The sequence below is a fragment of the Pleurodeles waltl genome, chromosome 5 (assembly GCF_031143425.1).
Source record: "Pleurodeles waltl isolate 20211129_DDA chromosome 5, aPleWal1.hap1.20221129, whole genome shotgun sequence".
NCBI classification, from domain to species: domain Eukaryota; kingdom Metazoa; phylum Chordata; class Amphibia; order Caudata; family Salamandridae; genus Pleurodeles; species Pleurodeles waltl.
In genome coordinates this window covers 425,217,944-425,239,487 of record NC_090444.1, presented here as the reverse complement: position 1 = coordinate 425,239,487, position 21,544 = coordinate 425,217,944, and the positions used below count along the sequence as shown (strand labels likewise).

At 47.7% G+C, this 21,544-nt stretch overlaps 1 protein-coding gene across 4 annotated transcripts in view; it reads left to right on the top strand.

Moving 5' to 3' along the window:
• The window catches only part of SPTBN1 (spectrin beta, non-erythrocytic 1), a 502,311-nt gene that overhangs the window by 337,732 nt on the left and 143,035 nt on the right, over positions 1 to 21,544 (top strand). For all 4 annotated transcript variants that reach the window (XM_069234188.1, XM_069234189.1, XM_069234190.1 and 1 more), the window contains 2 exons: positions 14,103 to 14,305; positions 20,700 to 20,790. In XM_069234188.1, the coding sequence (XP_069090289.1) occupies positions 14,103 to 14,305; positions 20,700 to 20,790 (294 nt within the window). The remainder of the gene's footprint in view (positions 1 to 14,102; positions 14,306 to 20,699; positions 20,791 to 21,544) is intronic.

Below are 21,544 nucleotides of genomic sequence, written 5' to 3'. Positions count from 1 at the left end.
AGCATTTATGGAGGGACTAAAAAGAATCATACCCCCAAGGACACCACCAGTACCTTTGTGGAACCTTAATATTGTATTAACACGACTTATGGGACCACCATTTGAACCACTCTTGTGAGATGCAATACTTAACTTGGAAAGTAGCCTTTCTAATAGCTATCACATCACTTAGAAGACTAAGTGAGATACAAGCATTTACTATACAAGAACCCTTTTTACAAATACATAAACATAAAGTGGTTCTCTGTACAAATCCCAAATTCCTACCAAAGGTCATATCACCATTTCACCTAAACCAAATAGTGGAACTCCCAGTCTTCTTTCCACAACCAGACTCAGTAGCCGAAAGAGCCTTACATACATTAGACATAAAGAGAGCACTAATGTATTACATTTACAGAACAAAACAACTTCGTAAAACAAAACAATTGTTCGTAGCCTTCCAAAAACCTCATGCAGGTAATCCTATATCCAAACAAGGCATCGTAAGATGGATAGTTGCATGTATTCAAACTTGCTATATTAAAGCAAAAAAAGATCTACCTATTACACCAAGAGCACATTCCACTAGGAAGAAAGGCGCCACAATGGCTTTTCTTGGGAATATACCTATGACAGAAATGTGTAAGGCAGCCACCTGGTCTACGCCTCATACATTCACTAAGCATTACTGTGTAGATGTGTTAGCAACACAACAAGCCACAGTAGGACAGGCTGTATTAAGAACATTATTTCAGACAACTTCAACTCCTACAGTCTAAGCCACCGCATTTTGGGGAGATTACTGCTTATTAGTCTATGCACAGCATGTGTATCTGTAGCTACACATGCCACCGAACGGAAAATGTCACTTACCCAGTGTACATCTGTTCGTGGCATGAGACGCTGCAGATTCACATGCGCCCTCCCATCTCCCCGGGATCCTGTAGCCGTTATTTGTTGAATGAAAATTGTAAATTTGTAAATAAATATTATTTTAATACACATTATGTACATACATACCTACTCCATTGCATGGGTGCATCTAGTATATTCACAACTCCTACCTCACCCTCTGCGGGGAAAACAATCTAAGATGGAGTCGATGCCCATGCGCAATGGAGCCGAAAGGGAGGAGTCCCTCGGTCTCGTGACTCGAAAAGACTTCTTCGAAGAAAAACAACTTGTAACACTCCGAGCCCAACACTAGATGGCAGGATAATGCACAGCATGTGAATCTGCAGCGTCTCATGCCACGAACAGATGTACACTGGGTAAGTGACATTTTCCTTACCCAACATCCTCTGCCTTTTCCTCTTCCATTGGCCAGAGCCAGCATGATGCTAGGGATCCTGTAAACAAACAAATGTCTAAACCTTTTGATTGAAAAAAATAATCTATAATAGGAATTGAGTATGTGGGCATTGTGCGCTTACGGTCAATATCTTAGTGGGATGTCCTGGCTCTGTCATGACACTGCCTATGGTTGAAATCCACAGAAAAGACAACATTTATAATTTGGAGAATACTTCCAGACCCAAATACCAGCCGGCAGAATAAGGCACAGGATAGTACTGTCAAAGAATCTAAAGCTTTAAAACTATTTTATAATTAAACAACCAGTTTTTCCTGACCTTTCACAACCTTTCTTATGACTAAATGTTTGCCATCTAATTAAGAGCACGTAATGTATGCCTTATTCTTTCCTAACTCTCTTATAAACTGTTAAGGGAGTCCACTTTTTTACTCACCATGAATGAAACAGAGGGGTGTGAGGCACATGGAATGGTCACAGTAACTACAGCATGCTAGAGAAACTCATTAGGATTCCCAGTTAAGGCTTACACATCTTTCTGGGACAGTCTGCATTCAACAACGCAAAGACTTTCTATAGTTCTTCCACAGGTACCCTTTGCTTCTACCTGTGGTTCAACTTGGACAGAAAGTGATGATTGTCACACTCCAAAGGTAATATGAACTACTAAGCTACCCAATACTAAATCCAGTAGGTGCAATCAAAAGGGCACAGTCTTTACACAGTTCTAATTTAACACATTGCACAAGTGCACCACATATGTTATTAATCTTTTGAAGCAAGGCTCCAGATGGAAATGAACGTGCTGTGCTTTGTTTTTACTGCATTCACTTTCCACATTTTCTGACATATAAGAAACCAAATGATGAGGGGGTGCGAACATTCAGGTCTGTTTAAATAGAGGGAAATACTAATTCTTTTAAATAAGGGAGTATAAATGATGGATCACTTTGGGTAAATAGGAGGTTCACTGAAGCTGACTTCACTATTACATCAAACTCCACTAGTTGTTACCTCTCTTTGCATTTCACTAAATAGTTTTACGAATGTTGCTAGCAACCCGCCCTTGCCTCATGAAAGCCCACTGCGCTCATAGTTGCATAGTCCATACGTCTTGCTAGAATCCAGTAATGTAAAGAAAGTATGCTTGACTAGGGCAGTAGAAACAGAAGATCCCTGGGTGCGCAGTGTCATCCATGCTTGGGAGTTATCAGGTGATCCAGGGGCTAACTGTTGATCCAGCGGTCCGTTTTCCAAATTCGAGAGAGAGAGCGCTAAAATGAGAGAGATAAAATTTTATCTGATAGGGCGTTCTAGTTGCAGATTCCTTTCTTTAGAATTTCCTGCAGCAGTCCGTCTGGATCTGGAGATTTGTCTCGAACAGTACCCCTGCACGCTGTTAGGTGGCGCAGGTCGACTCCATGCCCGTCGTGTTTGCCAGATATGACACAATGGGTCCTATATAGGTGCCACCACTGTGCGCTTACGTCATTTCTTTTCTTTCTGTGCCAGTCTACGCACAGATCCAAAGAAGAGCTACCTCAGTCATTTTTTTGACTGGCTTTCAACTTTTGTTGAAGATTTTTTTGACATTCTGGTACATCGAGAATTTGTCACGGAAGACCGGCTTCAAACCCTGCGACTCCTGTCATCAGGTGATGTCCATAACAGATCAGCACCTCGTGTGTCTTTGGTGTTTGGAGCTTGAGCATGACCCGAAGTCATGCTCAGAGTGCCGGGCCATGAACCCGAAGGTTTTAAGTAAGCGGTTCCTAAAGCTTCTTGGGGCCGGGCGCACGGCTCCACATCGCTACTAGTCCCGATCGAGAGGAAGGTCCCAAGAATGCTTGTGTAGCCCACACTCAGTCGTTCCATTCGAAATCTTCAGTACTTTTAGGTAAGCATAAGAAGTCGAAGAAGAGCGAATGTTCTTTGACTTCACCCAGTCGGTCAGATGACGCAATGCGGGAAAAGGAACGTCGTCTCTCTAGACCTCCGTCCTCAGAGCCTACTTCGGAGTCGGTTCTACACCTTCCTGAGCTGCTGGTGCCACTCCTGCCCAACTCTGAGTTCTATGAAGCCATGTGCCTAATTTTTGGGCAGTCCGCCCCTGCTGGAGTGCTTTCGGGCCCCATGAGATCAGAAGTCGCCCCCTTGGGTTCCACGCTGGCGGCTTCAGCCTCTGCTCCGGAGGGCCCCCAGTCATCCGTTCCCAGATCCGCAACGGATTTGGTCATGCCACTGCGACCTTCCCTGACGACGATACAGATGTCAATGCTCCTGAGACAGTCCGGGCCTGTGGTCGGCGCCAATCCAACATGGAGCACGACTAGCATCATTCAACGCCGATTTTTACTTTGATGGGGACCTTGCTCCCTACGTCGGATCCAAACCCTTATTCTACTGGGTACCATGTACGGTGAAAGTATGGAGGGGTTGCTTACGGCCTTATGAAAACCCGCTTGATGACCCTATCGACTGAGCTCACGACCTGGTTGAAGCCAGTGGTCTAGATACTTTCCCTGATGCTGGTATGCTTTCTCCCCCTACTGTGGCTACGGAGGAGGAAGAGTCCTATTCAGTGGTTGTGAGGAGAGCGATCGTGGTCCTGGGCCTCGAGCTGCAAAGACTGGATCAGCCCGGGAAGAAAATGTTTTCTTCCTCCAGTCCGGCATTGCCGTCCATGAACACTGCATGCCTTTTAGGCTGTTACTCCCACACTTTATGGGACACGGATGTGCAGGTGCTGCCACCAGTCCCAGAGGAAGCACGGTCCTTTCTCTCTCAAGCTGTTGCTGGTGGGAGAGACACAGCTAAGTTCATCATAGGATGTGGACTGGATATGACTAACTTACTGGGTAGAACTTTTGCATGGATGGTAGCCTTAAAGTGTCACTCTTGGTTGAGGACGTCTGGCTTTTTGGGGGATGTCCAACCTGCACTTATGGACATGCACTTCGATGGCACCTGTCTCTTTGGAGACAAAGCAGACTTGGCGCCTGAGTGCTTTAAGGAGTACCGGGCTACGGCTTGGACCTTGGGCCTTGCAGCTGCCCTTTGCCCCCCTCAGTCTGCTTTTCACCCCTTTCTGGCTACGGAAGGTGAGCCCAAACTCATCCCTTCCCCTCCAACCACAGTGCTGCCCAGTCTCTGCATGGCCAGGGACGTTGTATCCAACGTCCTTGTGAATCAGGGAGCCAGCGATCGGCCCAGTCCATCACCCTTCCCACTGCAGCCTCCAAACCTTGATCACGAATGGCATCTCCATCCGGAGGTGGCGCAAATGTCTCTTTCAGCAGTGGGGAGAGCCTTGGTTAGATCTGTTTACCTCTGCAGAAAATGCACTACGTCAACTGATTTGCATGTTTAAGTTTCCAAGTGTCAGTCGTTCAGTGACGGTTTTCGTCTCAAGTGGAACCCAGGTCTCCTTTCTGCCAATACCACTTCTTCCCAGAGTTTTCAAGAGGATCAAGAACGACTAGGCCCAAGTAATTCTTGTGGCTCTAGACTGAGCACGAACAGTCTGGTATCCAGAGCCCTTGAGCATGGCCATCGATCCTCAAATCAGACTGCCTCTTCGGGATGATCTTCTGTCACAGCAGCAGGACAGTTCTCCACCTGAACCTGTCCAGTCTCCGCCTTCTTGCTTGGAGATTGAGCGGCGGCAGTTGACAGCTTTTGACCTTCCGCCCGAAGTCTGTAATGTTTTCTGGGCAGCCAGGCATCCCTCCACCAAAACTGTATACGCTTGTCGTTGGGACAAATTTGTTACATTGTGGACAGACAAGTCCGTTGACCCCCTCTCTACCCCTCTGTCAAGGGTCCTTTTGTTTGTTGTTCCTCTAGCCCATCAGGACTCTGCTGTGGGCGCCCTCATGGGTTACGTCTGCCATCTCGACTTTCCTGAGATTACCTGACCAGCCCTCTTTGTTTAAATCTCCTCTTGTTAGTAGATTCCTGAAGGGTCTTACCCATGTGTTTCCTCCTCTTTTGATGTGTGCGGCTTTTGAGCCACTTCACAACTGTCCACTTCGGCTTCTTACACTAAAGACATCCTTCATTGTAGCCATCACTTCTGCTCGCAGAGTGAGTGAGCTTCAGGCCCTTTCCTCGAAGCCACCTTTCATTTCCATCCATCCTGACAAGGTGGTGCTTTTCACCTAAAGTGGGCATGCCCTTTCATGTAGGCCAATCCATCACCTTGTCTACTTTTTAAGTGCCCCACATCCTTTTAAGGAAGAGGAGAGACTCCACCGTCCAGACCCAAAAAGAGCATTGGCGTTCTATCTTGATTGTACCAAAGAGCTCCGGGAGGATGATCAACTCTTAGTGGGTTTTGTGGGGGGCAAAGAAAGGTCAGGCAATGCAGAAGAGAACCATCTCCAGATGGGTTGTTTTCTGCATAAAAATTTGCTAGGCATTGGCTAAGAAGCAACCACAGGAGGGTTTGCTTGCTCACTGCACCAGAGCAACAGGAGCAACAACTGCAACCACTGAATTAGCACATGGAGGTCCAGCCTGGACATCTGCCAGGCAGCAACGTGGGTGTCATTGCACATGTTCACCAAACGATACTGCCTGGACAGTCAGGGCCGAAGAGATGGGTACTTTGCCCGTTAGTTCCTGCAGGACTTCATAGTATGATCTTGGTTTGCAGACCCAGTTCTGATGATGGTATTGCTTGGGTATCTATTCTAAGGTAAGGAATCTGCAACTAGAAGACTCTATCAGATGAACAAGTTACTTATCATTGGTAACTAATTATCTGGTAGAGACATATTCTAGTAGCAGATTCCTTACTGACCCACCCATCCTCCCTGCTCTGCGAACTGATTTCTAGTAACAGGGACTTCCCTTTCAGGGCCCTAGTTCTGATGCACCAGGGTCAGTGTTCTTCATGGCTTCGCACTTCTGCAGTGGAAAGTTGTGAAAAGAAACTAAAGTCAACACGCCACGGTGGTGCCTATATTGACCCGGTGCGTCATAACCAGCGAAAACGACCCCTAAGAAGGATACGGAGCCAACTAACGCCACCTAATGGCGCGCAGGGTTACTGCTCGAGAAAAAATCTCCGGATCTAGACTGATGTCTGTGGCAAATTCTAAGGTAAGAAATCTGCAACTAGAATATGTCTCTACCTGGGGGGCCTGGCCAAGCGGCTGAAAATGGCGCACACCTAATTCTGCTGCTCCGGAGGGGCCGGAACTTTATCCTTCATTTATACCGTCCCCGGGGCAGTCTAAGCCCGGAAAGGAGCGGGGACCCAAGTGAGGGCGCTGGGCATCAGCTGACCCCGAGACGAGCGCTCCTGGGGACATTACCTACCTCCGGCAGACTCCTGGGCCTTCGGACCTGCCGCCGTGCTGTCCTCGCGGGCCGCGCCCTAGAGAGGACTGGTGCGCGCCCGCCCCTGTGGCTGTACGACGCTTCGGAGGGGCATCCCGGACCGGAGCCGGAGCCTGGGGTGAGCCCCCACCCTCCCGGTGGCCGTCGGCGAGTGGGGTGCCCGCGGGGGAGCCGCTGGTGGGAGGGATGGGGCCGGCGGGATCGCGGCCCCGCGAGCAGGACTTGAAGGGGCGTGCTGCTCTGGCCCGCAAGGCGGTCTGAGGCTGAGGACCGGGGGGGGGGGGGGCTAGCGGAAAACTGGGGCACCTGCCGCGGCGAACGCGAAACAGGTTCGCCCCCCTTGGTGGAGGAGAACGCTGGGCATGGACCGGGGCACGAAAGGCGAACAGGAGGAACCGCCTATCTTGCGGTAGGGACTGGAGGCCGGGCCCTACTTGACTGACCCTAAGAGGAGAGGCATCGGAACAGGCCCAACGACATCCCAAGGGTGAGGGTACCCGGACCTTCCCCGGTGCGGACAAAACACTTGGGGAACTGAATTGTGACGGTCAGCCCCTGATCCAAGAGGAAGGTATAGTGGCATGGCGCTGCGTGGTGACTCGTTGGAAACAGATGACATGGACCTGTGCACCCTTGCAAAAGACCCACTGGGCAGTGACCTGTAACGTGAGCCTTGTTTATGTGACCCGCATCAAGCCCTGGGGAAGAGATTGCTGCGAACGGGTTGGTGATACCCCCTCGGACTGGCGGGGTGCATCCCTAGGCCTCTGGTGAACTGGAGAGCGAGAACATAGACTCTGATGCCACTGGGATCGGGCCTGGGAGCCATAGGGGCCCTGGATAGCGCTTGGACTAGGACCTGTTGAGCTGGTCTCTGGTTCGTCCCCTAGTGGAGCGGTCACCCACACGCCAAATGTCCCCCAAGAACCGCCACAAGGCCAGAGATATGGACGGCGCGGCGGCTCCCGGTCACGGAGGGGGAGATGCGCAGAGCCCACCGCAGACCCAAATGCAGGACACCCTAGATAAAATCCTTGGCGCGATTGAAGATACTAAATTGACACTGCAACACGACATCAATCAGGTTGCGGTTGAGCTGGGCCTCCTGAGGGCCGACCACCACAAGGTGTCAGACAGAGTCAAAGAAACAGAAACCACGATGGTCGACATCGCACCAAAACAAAAAGACCTGCAAGCTGAAATGACGCACCTCAGGGACAGAATGACACGCCTAGAGCAAAGAGCAGAGGACGCAGAGGGGAGAAGTCGTCGGAATAATGTGCGTGTGGTGGGACTCCCGGAGGGGGCCGAGGGATCGAATATGGTAAAATTCCTCGGAAAATGGCTGAGCACTGTAGTGGCGCCGGATGGGCTGAGCCCCTTCTACACTCTAGAAAGGGCACACCGGGTGCCCTCGAGACCCTTGGCTCCGGGCAGGCCCCCACGGGTGGTGATCACAAGATTACTACACTACAGAGACCGGGAGGTACTACTGCAAAGAGCACGAGAGGAAGGCCCGTTCAAGGTGGCAAATGGCTAAGTCACACTCTTTCCGGATTTTACTGTAGAAGTACAAAATAAACGAGCATCTTACATCGCAGTCAAAAGGGCCCTAAGGAATGAAGGCATTCAATATTCACTGTTATACCCAGCCAGACTGAAGGTAATACTAGACGGTAAAACATCATTTCCTCAGTCCCCTGTGGAGGCAAGGAAATTACTGGAAGCCCGTGGAGTACAGACGGAGCGGCAGGTGAGGGGAGGACCACTTGGGGGAGGATCACTTCGACCCCCCCGAGGGCCACATACCCGAAGTCGCCACCGGGGGGCACCCTCCCGAAAACAAAAAGAGAGTGGCAGAAGAGCGGCACTGGAGGCAGCGGCCCGTATGAGTGGAGAAGGGTCCCCTATGGAGTGCTCTGGAGGAGAGTCAGACGAGACAGTGATGTCGTCGGCGCGGGGCTTGGGCAGCTACGTACGAGCACCAATAGTGACCCCACAGACTGCAGACTAACTTTGACCCCCAAGGCTTTTCTGGACAACCTCGGGCGGCTGATCTTGATGTACGAGAGGCCCCTCTGTGCAGGGCCACCCCCCTACTAGAATCTCGTCCGTACAAGTAGACTGGCGAGAACAGCAACCAAAAGTTGACACAAGTTGCACTGTTGCACAGGTTTGTCTGGTATGGGCAGCCTACTGTTTGAGAGGTGCCCTGGGGAGGGGGAGTTGGGAGAAACAGTTACGAGTTAAGATGGCAAAGGATGATGAATGGTTTGAAAATAGTGGTATTCCATTACTGAACAGGGGAGAGCTGAAAGTAAAAGGGGTAAAGTGCAACCGGCATAAATTTATGAAACTCCAAAATGGCAGAATACAACTTTTTAACGTGGAGGGGGATGGGGTCACCGAATAAACGACACAAAATACTGGCTTACTTAAAAAGGAGGAATATACAGGTGGCAGTGTTACAGGAGACCCACCTGGCAATAGGTGAACCCGAGAGACTTAAGACGGAGATGGAGGGGGCGGGTGTACGCAACAGAGTACTCAGCATTCGCGAGAGGAGTAATGATCTGGGTTCGAGCAGGGGTCCCGCTAGAGATTGAAGCCTCCAACATAGACCGGGTGGGGAGGTTTGTGATTCTGGAGGGTAGATTGCACGGTAAACCGATAGTTCTATGCTGCATGTATGCCCCTAACCAGGACCAGATCCCCTTCCTAACAAAACTCTCGAGCCGCCTCACCCGTCAAAGGAGAGGGGAGCTCCTGATCGGAGGGGACTTCAATAGTATACTAGATGTAGACCTGGACAGGTCTACTCCTTCGCTGCAGGGTGCAATGACAAGTAAGATAGCCAGGAAGCTCAGTGAACGGTTGAATTCATGGGGACTATTGGATGTCTGGCGGGAGCACCATCTGCACGACAGGGACTACTCATTCTACTCGGGTCTCCACCGACTCCATACCAGAATTGACAGGGTGGTATGTACAGCAGACCTTATGCGGGGGATGACCCACTCAGAATATTTAGGTCGCACATTATCCGACCATAATCCCCTGCTAGTAACATGGAGAGCGACAGAGGTTAGGCCCCCCATACCGACCTGGAGACTAACTCAGTCGGCGCTTGAAGACCCAGCATATAGAGACACCCTGAGGCAGCACCTGACTGACCACATTCAAACTAACAATGGATCCACCTCCACTAGAGCAACCGAATGGGAAGCCCTTAAGGTGGTAACAAGGGGTTTTTTGTATGGGGCAATCAGTCGGAATTCGTTGAACACTCGAAAGAGAACTGACCAGACTAGAGAAGATAATACATGAGAGGGAACTGAGACAGGGGGCGGACACAACAGGGAATGAAGAGTACAATCAGGCAAGAAAGGAACACTCACAGACCGAAGAACAACTCAGATGCCACCATACACAAAAATATTTTGCCTCCTTACAGTCAGAAGAGGGTAGGTCTGGGAAAATGCTAGCATGGTTGGTAAGACCGGGGGGAGAGGCCGAGCCCATAACGAATGTACTGGATAAGGAAGGGATAGGCAGAAGTGGACCATGTACAGTGAATAGCGCCTTCAAAGAATACTACACCTATCTCTATGCGAAGCCGGAGGAAATTAGCACGGAAGTCTTTGATAATTACTTACGGCAGATACCCGTGCAAAGTCTGACGGCTGAAGATAGGGCTTGCTTGGGAGGCCCAGTAACACTGGTGGAGGTTAGCGAAGCCATAGCGCAACTGGCCCCTGGGAAGACCCCTGGGACAGATGGCCTCCCCATGGATTTCTACAAGAAATTTGAGAAACAACTAGCTTCCCAGCTGGTAGGGTTATACTCAGAAGCGCTACGAATCGGAATAATGCCGGGCACCATGAGAGAGGTGCTAGTGATTCCGCTCCCTAAGACCAAAACAAAACAACCATCAGTGACTGACTTCCGCCCCCTGTCAATGCTAAATAGTGATTTCAAAATACTAAGTAAGATCCTGGCTAACCGGCTGCTTGATCATGTACCAACTCTTGTACATGAAGATCAGAATGGTTTCGTCCCGAACTGCAACACCTCTCTGAATCTGAGGCGCCTATTTGCGATCCTGAATATGCCTAGTAACGCGAGACCCGCAGGGGGGGTGTTACTAGCGGTAGATTTTGAGAAAGCGTTTGACTTGATCAGATGGGACTACCTAAGAGCAGTGATGCTCCGTATGGGAATGGGTGAGCATTGGGTTAGATGGGTTGACCTATTATACACGTCTCCGCTAGCGAGAGTAAGAACAGGCAAGACAGTATCTGACACTTACCCAATTTATAGAGGAACCAGACAGGGCTGCCCTTTGTCCCCGCTGTTGTTTGCCCTGGCAATCGAGCCGCTGGCGTCCCAGATGCGACGGGATGGCGCGGGTAGAGGAGTGGAATGGGGACACCAAGAACATATCATCTCGCTATATGCGGACGATATACTTGTATATCTCCGGGACGGAGAGGGAGACCTCCCGTGGGCCCTGGGAGTGCTGGAACATTAATGGAACATCTCAGGATTACGCCTTAACCGTGGCAAAACATATGTGTTCCCCCTGTCCCCGTGTGGCGAACGGCCGACAGCTTGCCCCGAGGACCTGATCTGGGCCCCACGAACATTCAAATACTTGGGTATACAGGTGTTTCATGACAAGACAGATCTGCGCGAGGGTAACCTGGGTAAGGCGCTACGATCACTGAAGTCCTCAGTTGGGTTCTGGCAATCGCTAAAACTAACAATAATGGCCAGAATAGCATTATCTAAAATGACCATGCTACCCCGTCTCCTATATTACTTCACCAACTTACCCCTTCTGATCCCGACAGCATGGTTCCGGGAGCTTGATGCCCTACTCAGGGAGCTTATATGGGATGATAGCCGGAGACGCACATCGCTCTCGATATTACGCAGACCAGCCCATCAAGGAGGATTGGGAGCCCCTGATTTCGAAGCCTATTACTTAGCTTCACAGCTGCAGTGGGTAGCCGGGTGGCTTATAGGTAGGGGCCAACTGGAGAGATTCATCGAACCAGCGGCCGAGGACATTAACCGGTTCGCCGCGCGGTTGACATGTAGAAAACTTACCCTTCACACGCACAGCCAGATGACAAGAGTGGCACTGGCATGTTAGAAAAGATGCGCAAAAAGGGTAGGAGTGGGTCCCCCGTACTGACCAGCCTTGCCCCTAGCGGCACTTGTGACTGAAACCGAAGGGATGAACTTGAGGGACCCAGGTATTGGTCCCTGGAGGAGAGCTGGACTAGAAACAGTTGGAGACCTGTTCCATGAGGGAATATTGAGATCCTTCGCTAACCATGTCATGGATGGAATCCCCCCGGGGCAGTTCCTCCTACACCATAAATTGATACACACGCTGAAAACGTACTGGACCACTCTCAATGTAGAGCCCCCCACCCATAGAATATTGCATCTCCTATTGACATCGGGCAAAGAGACCCATTTGATCACTTAACTATACCGCACTCTAATTGAGGATGCACTAGACTCCCTGGGACCACTGAGAGAGAGATGGGGGAGGACAGTTGGCAGCGAACTGACTGATGCGGAGTGGATTAGGGCCCTGGCTTATCCCCGGAATGTTGCCCGCAGCACACGGTTGCGGTATATACAATTCAACTACTTACATAGAACGTACCTTACCCCACACCGATTAACAGTAATTTATGGGGGAGACCCTAGGATGTGTCCCAGATGTAAAAACACAGACGCAAACTTTGACCACATGGTATGGTCCTGCCCTGAGATTCAGCAGGGATGGGGCGAAGTGATCTCTGACCTGTCCAAACTGTTAGTGTGAATTTGAGCCCGACCCCCAACGTGTGCTTGCTGGGCTATGGGGATGAACTGCCACAGGGAAGGGCTGAGATCCGATTCTTGAACCTGGCCTTGACCTTGTACAGGAGACAAATCGCGAAGAACTGGAAAGCGCAGCTTCGCCCTCCCCGGGTCAGATGGAGACAAGATGTTGCAGTGTGGGCTAGGGCTGAACTCCAGGTCCTTAAGCGCGAGGAGGGGAAAGGTCTATGACGCCACCCTGTTGCACAGGGATGGGAAATAGCGGTGACAAAATGGAGCGACATAGTAAGGGCTACAGACGCGGATGCTGACGTAGACGCAGCAACAGAAGGGGACACTGGGTAAATAATGAGAATAAACTGACGTTACCACACTCACCAAAATGCAGATAGACTGGGCAAGAGGGAGACGGGAACTGAATAAAGGACGAGCCACCAATGATTAGAATTCAGACATTGAGTTACAGACAAATCAGACATAAGAGAACCCCACCCTCACGAAACCAGGCCAAGGCTAGGAGTACTAATACCATATAAATCCCTGAAGAGAAGAAGGGAGAAAGACACAGCAAACCCCTACATCAACAACCACCACCCCCCACAGTACCATCTAGTTTTTAGTTTGAGTTAACTGTTGAATAGACACCAACCGGGTTGCATTACCCCTAGAATTACACAGAATCATAACACCCAGCTTACAGAACATCCCATAGGAAAGCTGAACTACCAATGTAACGCTCGTATAAAAGGAATAAAACACTTAAGCTAACTGACTACGAGGTAGTACAATTAAACAACAGATACAGGGGTGATGTTAAGATTATCATGTACAAATGTAATGCAAACTAAGTGATTCTGCAACTGTAACAATGTATTATTAGACAACAAAATGTTAATAAAAATATATTAAAAAAAAAAAAATAGAATATGTCTCTACCAGATAATTTGTTACTGAAGGGTAAGTAACGTGTTCAATAGAGGCAGAAAGCTAAATGCAGTGTAAAAGGGACCTTCCTAGAGATATGGAATGACGGGGCGAAGGCAGACATAAGGCTAAAACCGAGTAAGCGACCAAGGCTGCGGGGATAAAACAGAGAGCGTACTCAAAAGAGACAGATGAGCCTGCGTTAGAGAAAAACTTGAGAAAGACAGAAGAGTAAAAAGGAGAGAGAAACAAATCGGTAAAAGGAGAAAGAAAGCAAGAAATGGGCAGAATGTACAGACACAAACAGGGTGAAAACAGAGTGACAGGCATTATTGATGTTATAGACCCAAGTTACAGTGCCAACTGCTTTCTGTGGCTTTTGAAACAAACTCTTCTATTAGTTTTTCCCATGATAAACGTCTGAATCCGTGTGTTCTTATTATTATTTTATGTGCCCCTGTCCACCCTGGTGTATGTTCACGATATATTTATCTACAGTCCCTATTGAACGCACATAAGCTACGCACCTGACCCTCGAACAATCTAAATTAAACTTTGAATGCAGGTTAGTCTTTATACCAAAAAACCTTTAATAGCTAAACATGTTGGACAAAATACACATTTTGCTTTACTGTAATCCATTAGTTGTCCGAACATAAAGCATACCTTTTAATGATATTTTTTTCTCAAAAAGGAATATGTTTTGGCACACACTGAATTGCCCACTACATTGGAAGCAGCTGAAGCTGCAATTAAAAAGCAGGAGGACTTCATGACCACAATGGATGCAAGTGAAGAAAAAATAAATGCTGTCATTGAGACAGGCAGACGGCTGGTCAGCGACGGCAACATAAACACAGACAAGATCCAGGAGAAAGTGGACTCAATTGACAGCAGGTACTGTTCTTGATGGCACTGTAGTTAGTTGTGTTATACTGTAGTAAATCTAAATGAGAGCGCTACTAATCAGAGTTCAGTCCAGGATGGAAAGGAGGTCCTATGAGGCTGCAAAATCTAAGTTAACATTTGAGCAGGAAGAACACAAACAATGTAAATTCAGACATCTTCTGCGTCTGGCCTTCAGGTACATTTGAAAGGGTATGGCCTGGATTGCTCCCTTTTTTAAAACATTTGCTCTCTGTGGAGCAAAGTGGTAGCTTCTTTGCACTCTCACTATGTGTTCTGCAACACAACACGCTGAAGGCTTTTCAGATCTCTTCCCCTGTGAAGCAGGCCATCTGGTCATAGCCTTAATCCAGTGGCTGTAGTTGCTTCCTTTTCTAATGCGAAGTGCTTTTCTTGTTGATATTGAATTCAGTAAAATCCATATCTGTGTTCTCAAACTACAAGACATTAGATTTATAGGTAGCTTTATAATGTGATCAACATTAAGCTTTTTTTTAGTATTCTGCAGTCTGCTTTGGGGTACATCCTTAAACCCATGTGGGGTGAGTTCAGATATGTGTGTTTTTTATGTGTTCTTTATTTAGAAAGGTAATGAATGCTGTGAGTGGTAACATGATTATACCCTGCTAGTGGTGCTTCCAGTGTTCAGTGTGTTTTTATGAAGATAAACATACACTTCTCTTAGAAGGTCAGATTGCAGTTGTGACTAACTCAACACAAAAACACTAAAAATACTGATGAGAGAAATAGAAACAAAACATAGTTACATACTCATGCAATGTTTTTGTGTGTTCATGTCAACCCATAGATTGATTACTCACTGGTAATCTTCATTACAGCACTCTAGCTGTTCCTTGACCTATATTTTACTGTGAGGGTCAGTTTCTCACCTTCATAGAGGCAACTTCTTTGCTACCCCCAACTAATTTTTGTTTTGCTTCGGCCAGTGGCCAGAAAAGTGACCTCTTAGCTTTACAACTTTATAAGCAGTACCAAACCATAAAGGTATGGAGGAGGACAGCCAAGGAAGTGGTTTGGGGTGTGATGCAGGACTGGGTCAAAGAAGACTTGAACAGGAGGATTGGAGGTTACTTTTAAATGGATCCACTATCTCCTTGTCAATCTTCCTTGTCCAGTCCCTATTCTATGAGGACATCCAAAGGGCTGGGAACAGAGAAGGGAATCGCTGCAACCTTGATAATACAGGGAGTGCAGAATTATTAGGCAAGTTGTATTTTTGAGGATTAATTTTATTATTGAACAACAACCATGTTCTCAATGAACCCAAAAAACTCATTAATATCAAAGCTGAATATTTTTGGAAGTAGTTTTTAGTTTGTTTTTAGTTTTAGCTATGTTAGGGGGATATCTGTGTGTGCAGGTGACTATTACTGTGCATAATTATTAGGCAACTTAACAAAAAACAAATATATACCCATTTCAATTATTTATTATTACCAGTGAAACCAATATAACATCTCAACATTCACAAATATACATGTCTGACATTCAAAAACAAAACAAAAACAAATCAGTGACCAATATAGCCACCTTTCTTTGCAAGGACACTCAAAAGCCTGCCATCCATGGATTCTGTCGGTGTTTTGATCTGTTCACCATCAACATTGCGTGCAGCAGCAACCACAGCCTCCCAGACACTGTTCAGAGAGGTGTACTGTTTTCCCTCCTTGTAAATCTCACATTTGATGATGGACCACAGGTTCTCAATGGGGTTCAGATCAGGTGAACAAGGAGGCCATGTCATTAGATTTCCTTCTTTTATACCCTTTCTTGCCAGCCACGCTGTGGAGTACTTGGACGCGTGTGATGGAGCATTGTCCTGCATGAAAATCATGTTTTTCTTGAAGGATGCAGACTTCTTCCTGTACCACTGCTTGAAGAAGGTGTCTACCAGGAACTGGCAGTAGGACTGGGAGTTGAGCTTGACTCCATCCTCAACCCGAAAAGGCCCCACAAGCTCATCTTTGATGATACCAGCCCAAACCAGTACTCCACCTCCACCTTGCTGGCGTCTGAGTCGGACTGGAGCTCTCTGCCCTTTACCAATCCAGCCACGGGCCCATCCATCTGGCCCATCAAGACTCACTCTCATTTCATCAGTCCATAAAACCTTAGAAAATCAGTCTTGAGATATTTCTTGGCCCAGTCTTGACGTTTCAGCTTGTGTGTCTTGTTCAGTGGTGGTCGTCTTTCAGCCTTTCTTACCTTGGCCATGTCTCTGAGTATTGCACACCTTGTGCTTTTGGGCACTGCAGTGATGTTGCAGCTCTGAAATATGGCCAAACTGGTGGCAAGTGGCATCGTGGCAGCTGCACGCTTGACTTTTCTCAGTTCATGGGCAGTTATTTTGCGCCTTGGTTTTTCCACACGCTTCTTGCGACCCTGTTGACTATTTTGAATGAAACGCTTGATTGTTCGATGATCACGCTTCAGAAGCTTTGCAATTTTAAGAGTGCTGCATCCCTCTGCAAGATATCTCACTATTTTTGACTTTTCTGAGCCTGTCAAGTCCTTCTTTTGACCCATTTTGCCAAAGGAAAGGAAGTTGCCTAATAATTATGCACACCTGATATAGGGTGGTGATGTCATTAGACCACACCCCTTCTCATTACAGAGATGCACATCACCTAATATGCTTAATTGGTAGTAGGCTTTCGAGCCTATACAGCTTGGAGTAAGACAACATGCATAAAGAGGATGATGTGGTCAAAATACTCATTTGCCTAATAATTCTGCACTCCCTGTAGATCCTAATAACAGAAGCAGTTAAAGACCAAGGCAAACTAAAATGATGCAGAACCAAGTCACCAAAGAGAAACTAAAAAAAAAACACAATACCCATCAGGAAAGGTTGGCACAATGCCAGCTGAAGACTGTCTTAAGGCAGCATCTACAGGAACAAATAGGATCACGAATATCAAGGTATCAAACCTGGACACCTAAATCAAATCTGAGTGTGTTCTTGCACAGAACACACAAGACCCCACATATCGACAATAATTGACAAGGCAAAAAGGCAAGAGATATTGACTTTGCCAACATGTTTTAGCCATGTTGCAGACTAGAGTGGCTCCTGTCCAGCATTGTTAAATGTTAATGGGGTAAAGGGGAGTGGCGAGAAATGTAGTGTCATAAAGTGTAGGAGAGTGTTATGGAGTGGCGTTGATTGAAGTGGAGTCTTGGAGTGTTGAGTGTCGTAGAGTGGAAGAGCATAGATTGGAAAGGCTTAGAGTGCCCTAGAGTGGAGTAGCTTACTGTTGTGGATGGTGTAGGGCACAGTGGAGTGGCATAGATGGTATTGCTAGGAGTGGAGTGGTGTAGAGCAGAGGAGATTGTTGTAGAGTGCTGTGGTATACAGTGGAGTAGTGTAAGAGAGTGGAATGCCATAGAGTGGCGTACAGTGGAGTGGCATAGAGTGTCATGGAGTGGAGTTGCATAAAGAGGCATGGAGTAGTGTGTTGTAGAATAGAGTAGAGTAAGGTGGCATAGAGTGTCATAGAGGAAGTTATATAGAGCATTATACTGTGTTGTACAGTGGCACAAGGTGTAGCAGAGGAGAGTGCTATAGAGTGGAGTACAGTTTAATGGGATAGATTGTCATAGAGTGGAGTGTTGTAGAGTGGCCTAGCATGAAGTGGCGTAAAGTACAGTGGTGCAGAGTAGATTGGCGCAGAGTGCAATAGCACAGAGTACATTGGTTTTGAGTAAAGAGGTTTAGAGTGTATTGGTGTAGAGATCAGTGACAAGTGCAGTGGCTTAGAGTAATGGTGTGCGGTGTTGTAGTGTAGATTGTTTCAGAGTAGAGTGAAGTGGCGTAGAGTGGGGTGGTTCAGGGTAGAGTGCAGAGATGTAAAGTACCATAGAATGCAGGGGCGTGAACTGCATTGGCGCAGGACCGATCAGAGTGGCATGGAGTGTATCAGTGTTGTGAGTAGAGTGCAGTGGTGTAGCTTGCAGTCTTGCAGAATACAGTGGCACAGAGTACAGTGGCGCAGAGTAGAATAGAGTGGCTTAGGATGCAGTGACGTAGAGAACAGTGGTGTAGAATGCTGCAGAGGTTTGTGGCGTAGAGTGCAGTGGTGCAAAGTAGAAGACCGAGTTCAATGGCTTAGAGTGAATTGGTTTTGAGTAAAGTGGTGTTTAGTGTCTTGGTGTAAAGTGCAGTGGTTTAGAGTAAAATCGCGTTGAAGACAGTGGTGCAAATAGTGCAGTGGCATAGAGTTCAGTACTCTCATAGACTGCAGAGGTTTATAGTAGTGACAACGCGTTGGCATAGAAGGCAGTGGCATAGAGTGGTGCAGAGTACAGTGGCATAGAATAAAGTGGTGAAGAGTGCATTGGTTTCGAGTAAAGTGGAGTAGAGTGCAGTGGCACAGAGTAGAATTGCTCCGGGTGCAGTGGCACTGAGTGCAATGGCGTAGAAAAGATTGTTTCAGAGTGGAGTAGTGCTTGGTAGAGTGCAGTGGCATAGAGTGGAGAGTAGATTAGAGTTGCAAAGAGTGGATTGACATAGAATGCACTGGTGAAGATTGTGGAGTGGTTCAGAGTGGAGTGACGTGGGGTAGAGTGCATTGGCATAGACTAGAGTGAAGTAACGTGGAGTGGTGCAGAACGAAGTGGCGCATAGTGGTGCATAGTGGAATATGCATGGTGTTTGATACACGACTTTGAATGCACAGCAAATGCGACAAGATAAGATCAAGATTTGAAGGTCTGTTTACAGAAATCCAGTACTGGTAGAAGAATACAGTAAGTAGGGATTTGGGCAAGGGAAAGGGCGAACTCAAGCTGGACAGTCTAAAAGAAATGGAGCCAGCAAGTAGAAAACAAGCAAACGAGTTACAAAGCCAGTAGTAAGCTATGGGCGGAATGCATTCCCAGGGAAGCTTTCAGGATATCCCCGAGATGTTGTCAGCATACCAGACAGCACTGATGTCTGGTAGGCTTTGACCTAAAAAGAGCCATCCGCAGGATTCAGCCTGTGAGGACACCCCTCAGAGCACAAGATAAGAAGATGCAGATGAATGGTAACTCTCAGCAGACTGCATAATTAGACGTGAAGCCACCAAGGCCTGCTTAATGTTAAGTATTCAAATACAGCTCCAGTCAGCCAAACCTGAGCTTAATAGTCATCCAGGAACTAAGTTACGAACTGGTAATGTAGCAAGTTCTAACGCATGAGTGGGCGAGGGTTGCATAGAAATAGGCAACCACTACAGCCTCACAGACAGTGCCCAATGGCCAGAGCAGACAGCAACCAAACAAGAAACTAGATACAAGCCATAAGCCCCAGGAAACCTATCAAGGGCTTGAATGGGCACTGCAGAGATCCAAGTGGCAGGACACCTGGCCTATGCCGTCAAAAAGCAAAATGTGCAGACTAGCTGGGATTAACAACCCCAAGATCTCAGAGGCAGCCAGGGACAAGGACCCGGAAGTCCACAAGAGGCCTTGGCAGAGGAGGGATTTCCAGCAAAGCAGGAAGATGGTTCTTTAAAACCATCCTTGTAGCCCACAGGCAGAAGGGTCAGAGGTGTGTCCGTGTGTGTCCGTGTGTGTGTGTGTGTCCGTGTGTGTGTCCGTGTGTCTGTGTGTGTGTGTGTCCCCGTCCTGATAGATTAAGTACGAGGAAGACAAATGAGGAGGTAATTGCTAGTTCACCCCTTTGGTTGTCTTTACTTGCACCTTCCCTCATGCCCGTCCCCTGCACACTTCCATATAGCATTGGCTTCATTCCTCTGACGATGGCAGTGGAGGATGTCCCCGCAGTTACTGTGTTGCAGCAGAGTCCTCTGTTATGAGTTGAAGGGGAGGCCACAGCAGAAACTGCCTCTGTTGTGCTGATGTGTGCAGGGTCTCATCATGCACCAGGAGTAAATTACAGACGATGCTTTCATAACCAAATGAATGCCACTGCCCTATTTGTTTGTCGTTGTTCTGTAATCCTAATGCGTTTTAGTTGTTTGCATCTATTGGACTTTCTTACACTGTAGACTCAACCTTCCTTAAACAGTGACATGTATGGGTGGATTTGGTGCCTGATCATGGGTCCCTGCCAAAGCCATGCGTGGCTCTGGCGGTTGTAGCCCTGAATGTGCAAGGTGTGCTGTGTTTGCTGGATACAGTGAGAGTGGTGCTGCATAACTGCGGTGCTGGGGCCTCACCCCTGCCTTGAAGCGCTAGAAAGCAATGCACACAGGATGTTAAAGTATCCCTCTTGGAATTCCCTGCAGTCGGGCACTATGTTGATGGGAAAGGTTACGCAGAGCTGTCTAGGCTGATCATTTTATTGCTTTGTTCTGGATCCTGTGTTGCTTAATAATGTAATGTTTGTGCTCGCTTGTGTTTTTGTATCTTAAACCAGGCACAGAAAGAATCGTCAGGCAGCCAGCGAGCTTCTGATGAGGCTTAAAGACAACAGAGAAATGCAGAAATTTCTACAGGATTGCCAAGAGGTATTGATTATTATTGCCGACATGAGCATTAGGATGTTCACTATATATGTGAAAAGTGCATATTATACACACATGCCCTAAGGTCACATGCTTACTGTACAGAAATGTGTAGAAGAGGTACTTATGTGATTAATTATTAATGCATCGGGACGGTAGATGGAGGGCGTTTTAAACCTTGAAGTTCTGCTGACCAGAATGCACTCTGATTAATGGCGCATGTAAATGCGAGTGGTAAATGCTAATAGAGCTTTCACTGACTTGGCTGCATTTTCTCTCAGTGTTGCAAGTTTTTCAGTTGCAGAACACCGTTTTCCTTATTAAGGGGGATATGTCTTGATTGATGCATTGTCATGATGTCACCTTGTGACACCACCACAGCCTTCTCCTGATTCAGCTGAGGGCTCTCGCGTAGGTTTGTGAATGCCACAGGCAAGCATTTCCAACTAAGAGTTGGGGGACGGGTGGGGAAGAGGGCCTGGATTTTGGGGGCACCTGTGAACCCAGGCGCAGACGTAAGGCTGGATCAGGAGTTTGGCTGTAGCTTTTACTCCAGAACTAAATGATCTTTTTCCTGTCCTCTGCCTGCTGGAGGTGTTTATGATGGGAAGCGAACAGTTGCATTAGCCGTTTCTCTATCAATCTGGTCAGGTGAAAGAGCGTGTTAGAGTCATGAAATAGGCATGTTTTACTTAGAAGAAGCTAAGGAAAGCTCCTCATGTACACACACGATTGACAGAGCTTGAAGCACACACCG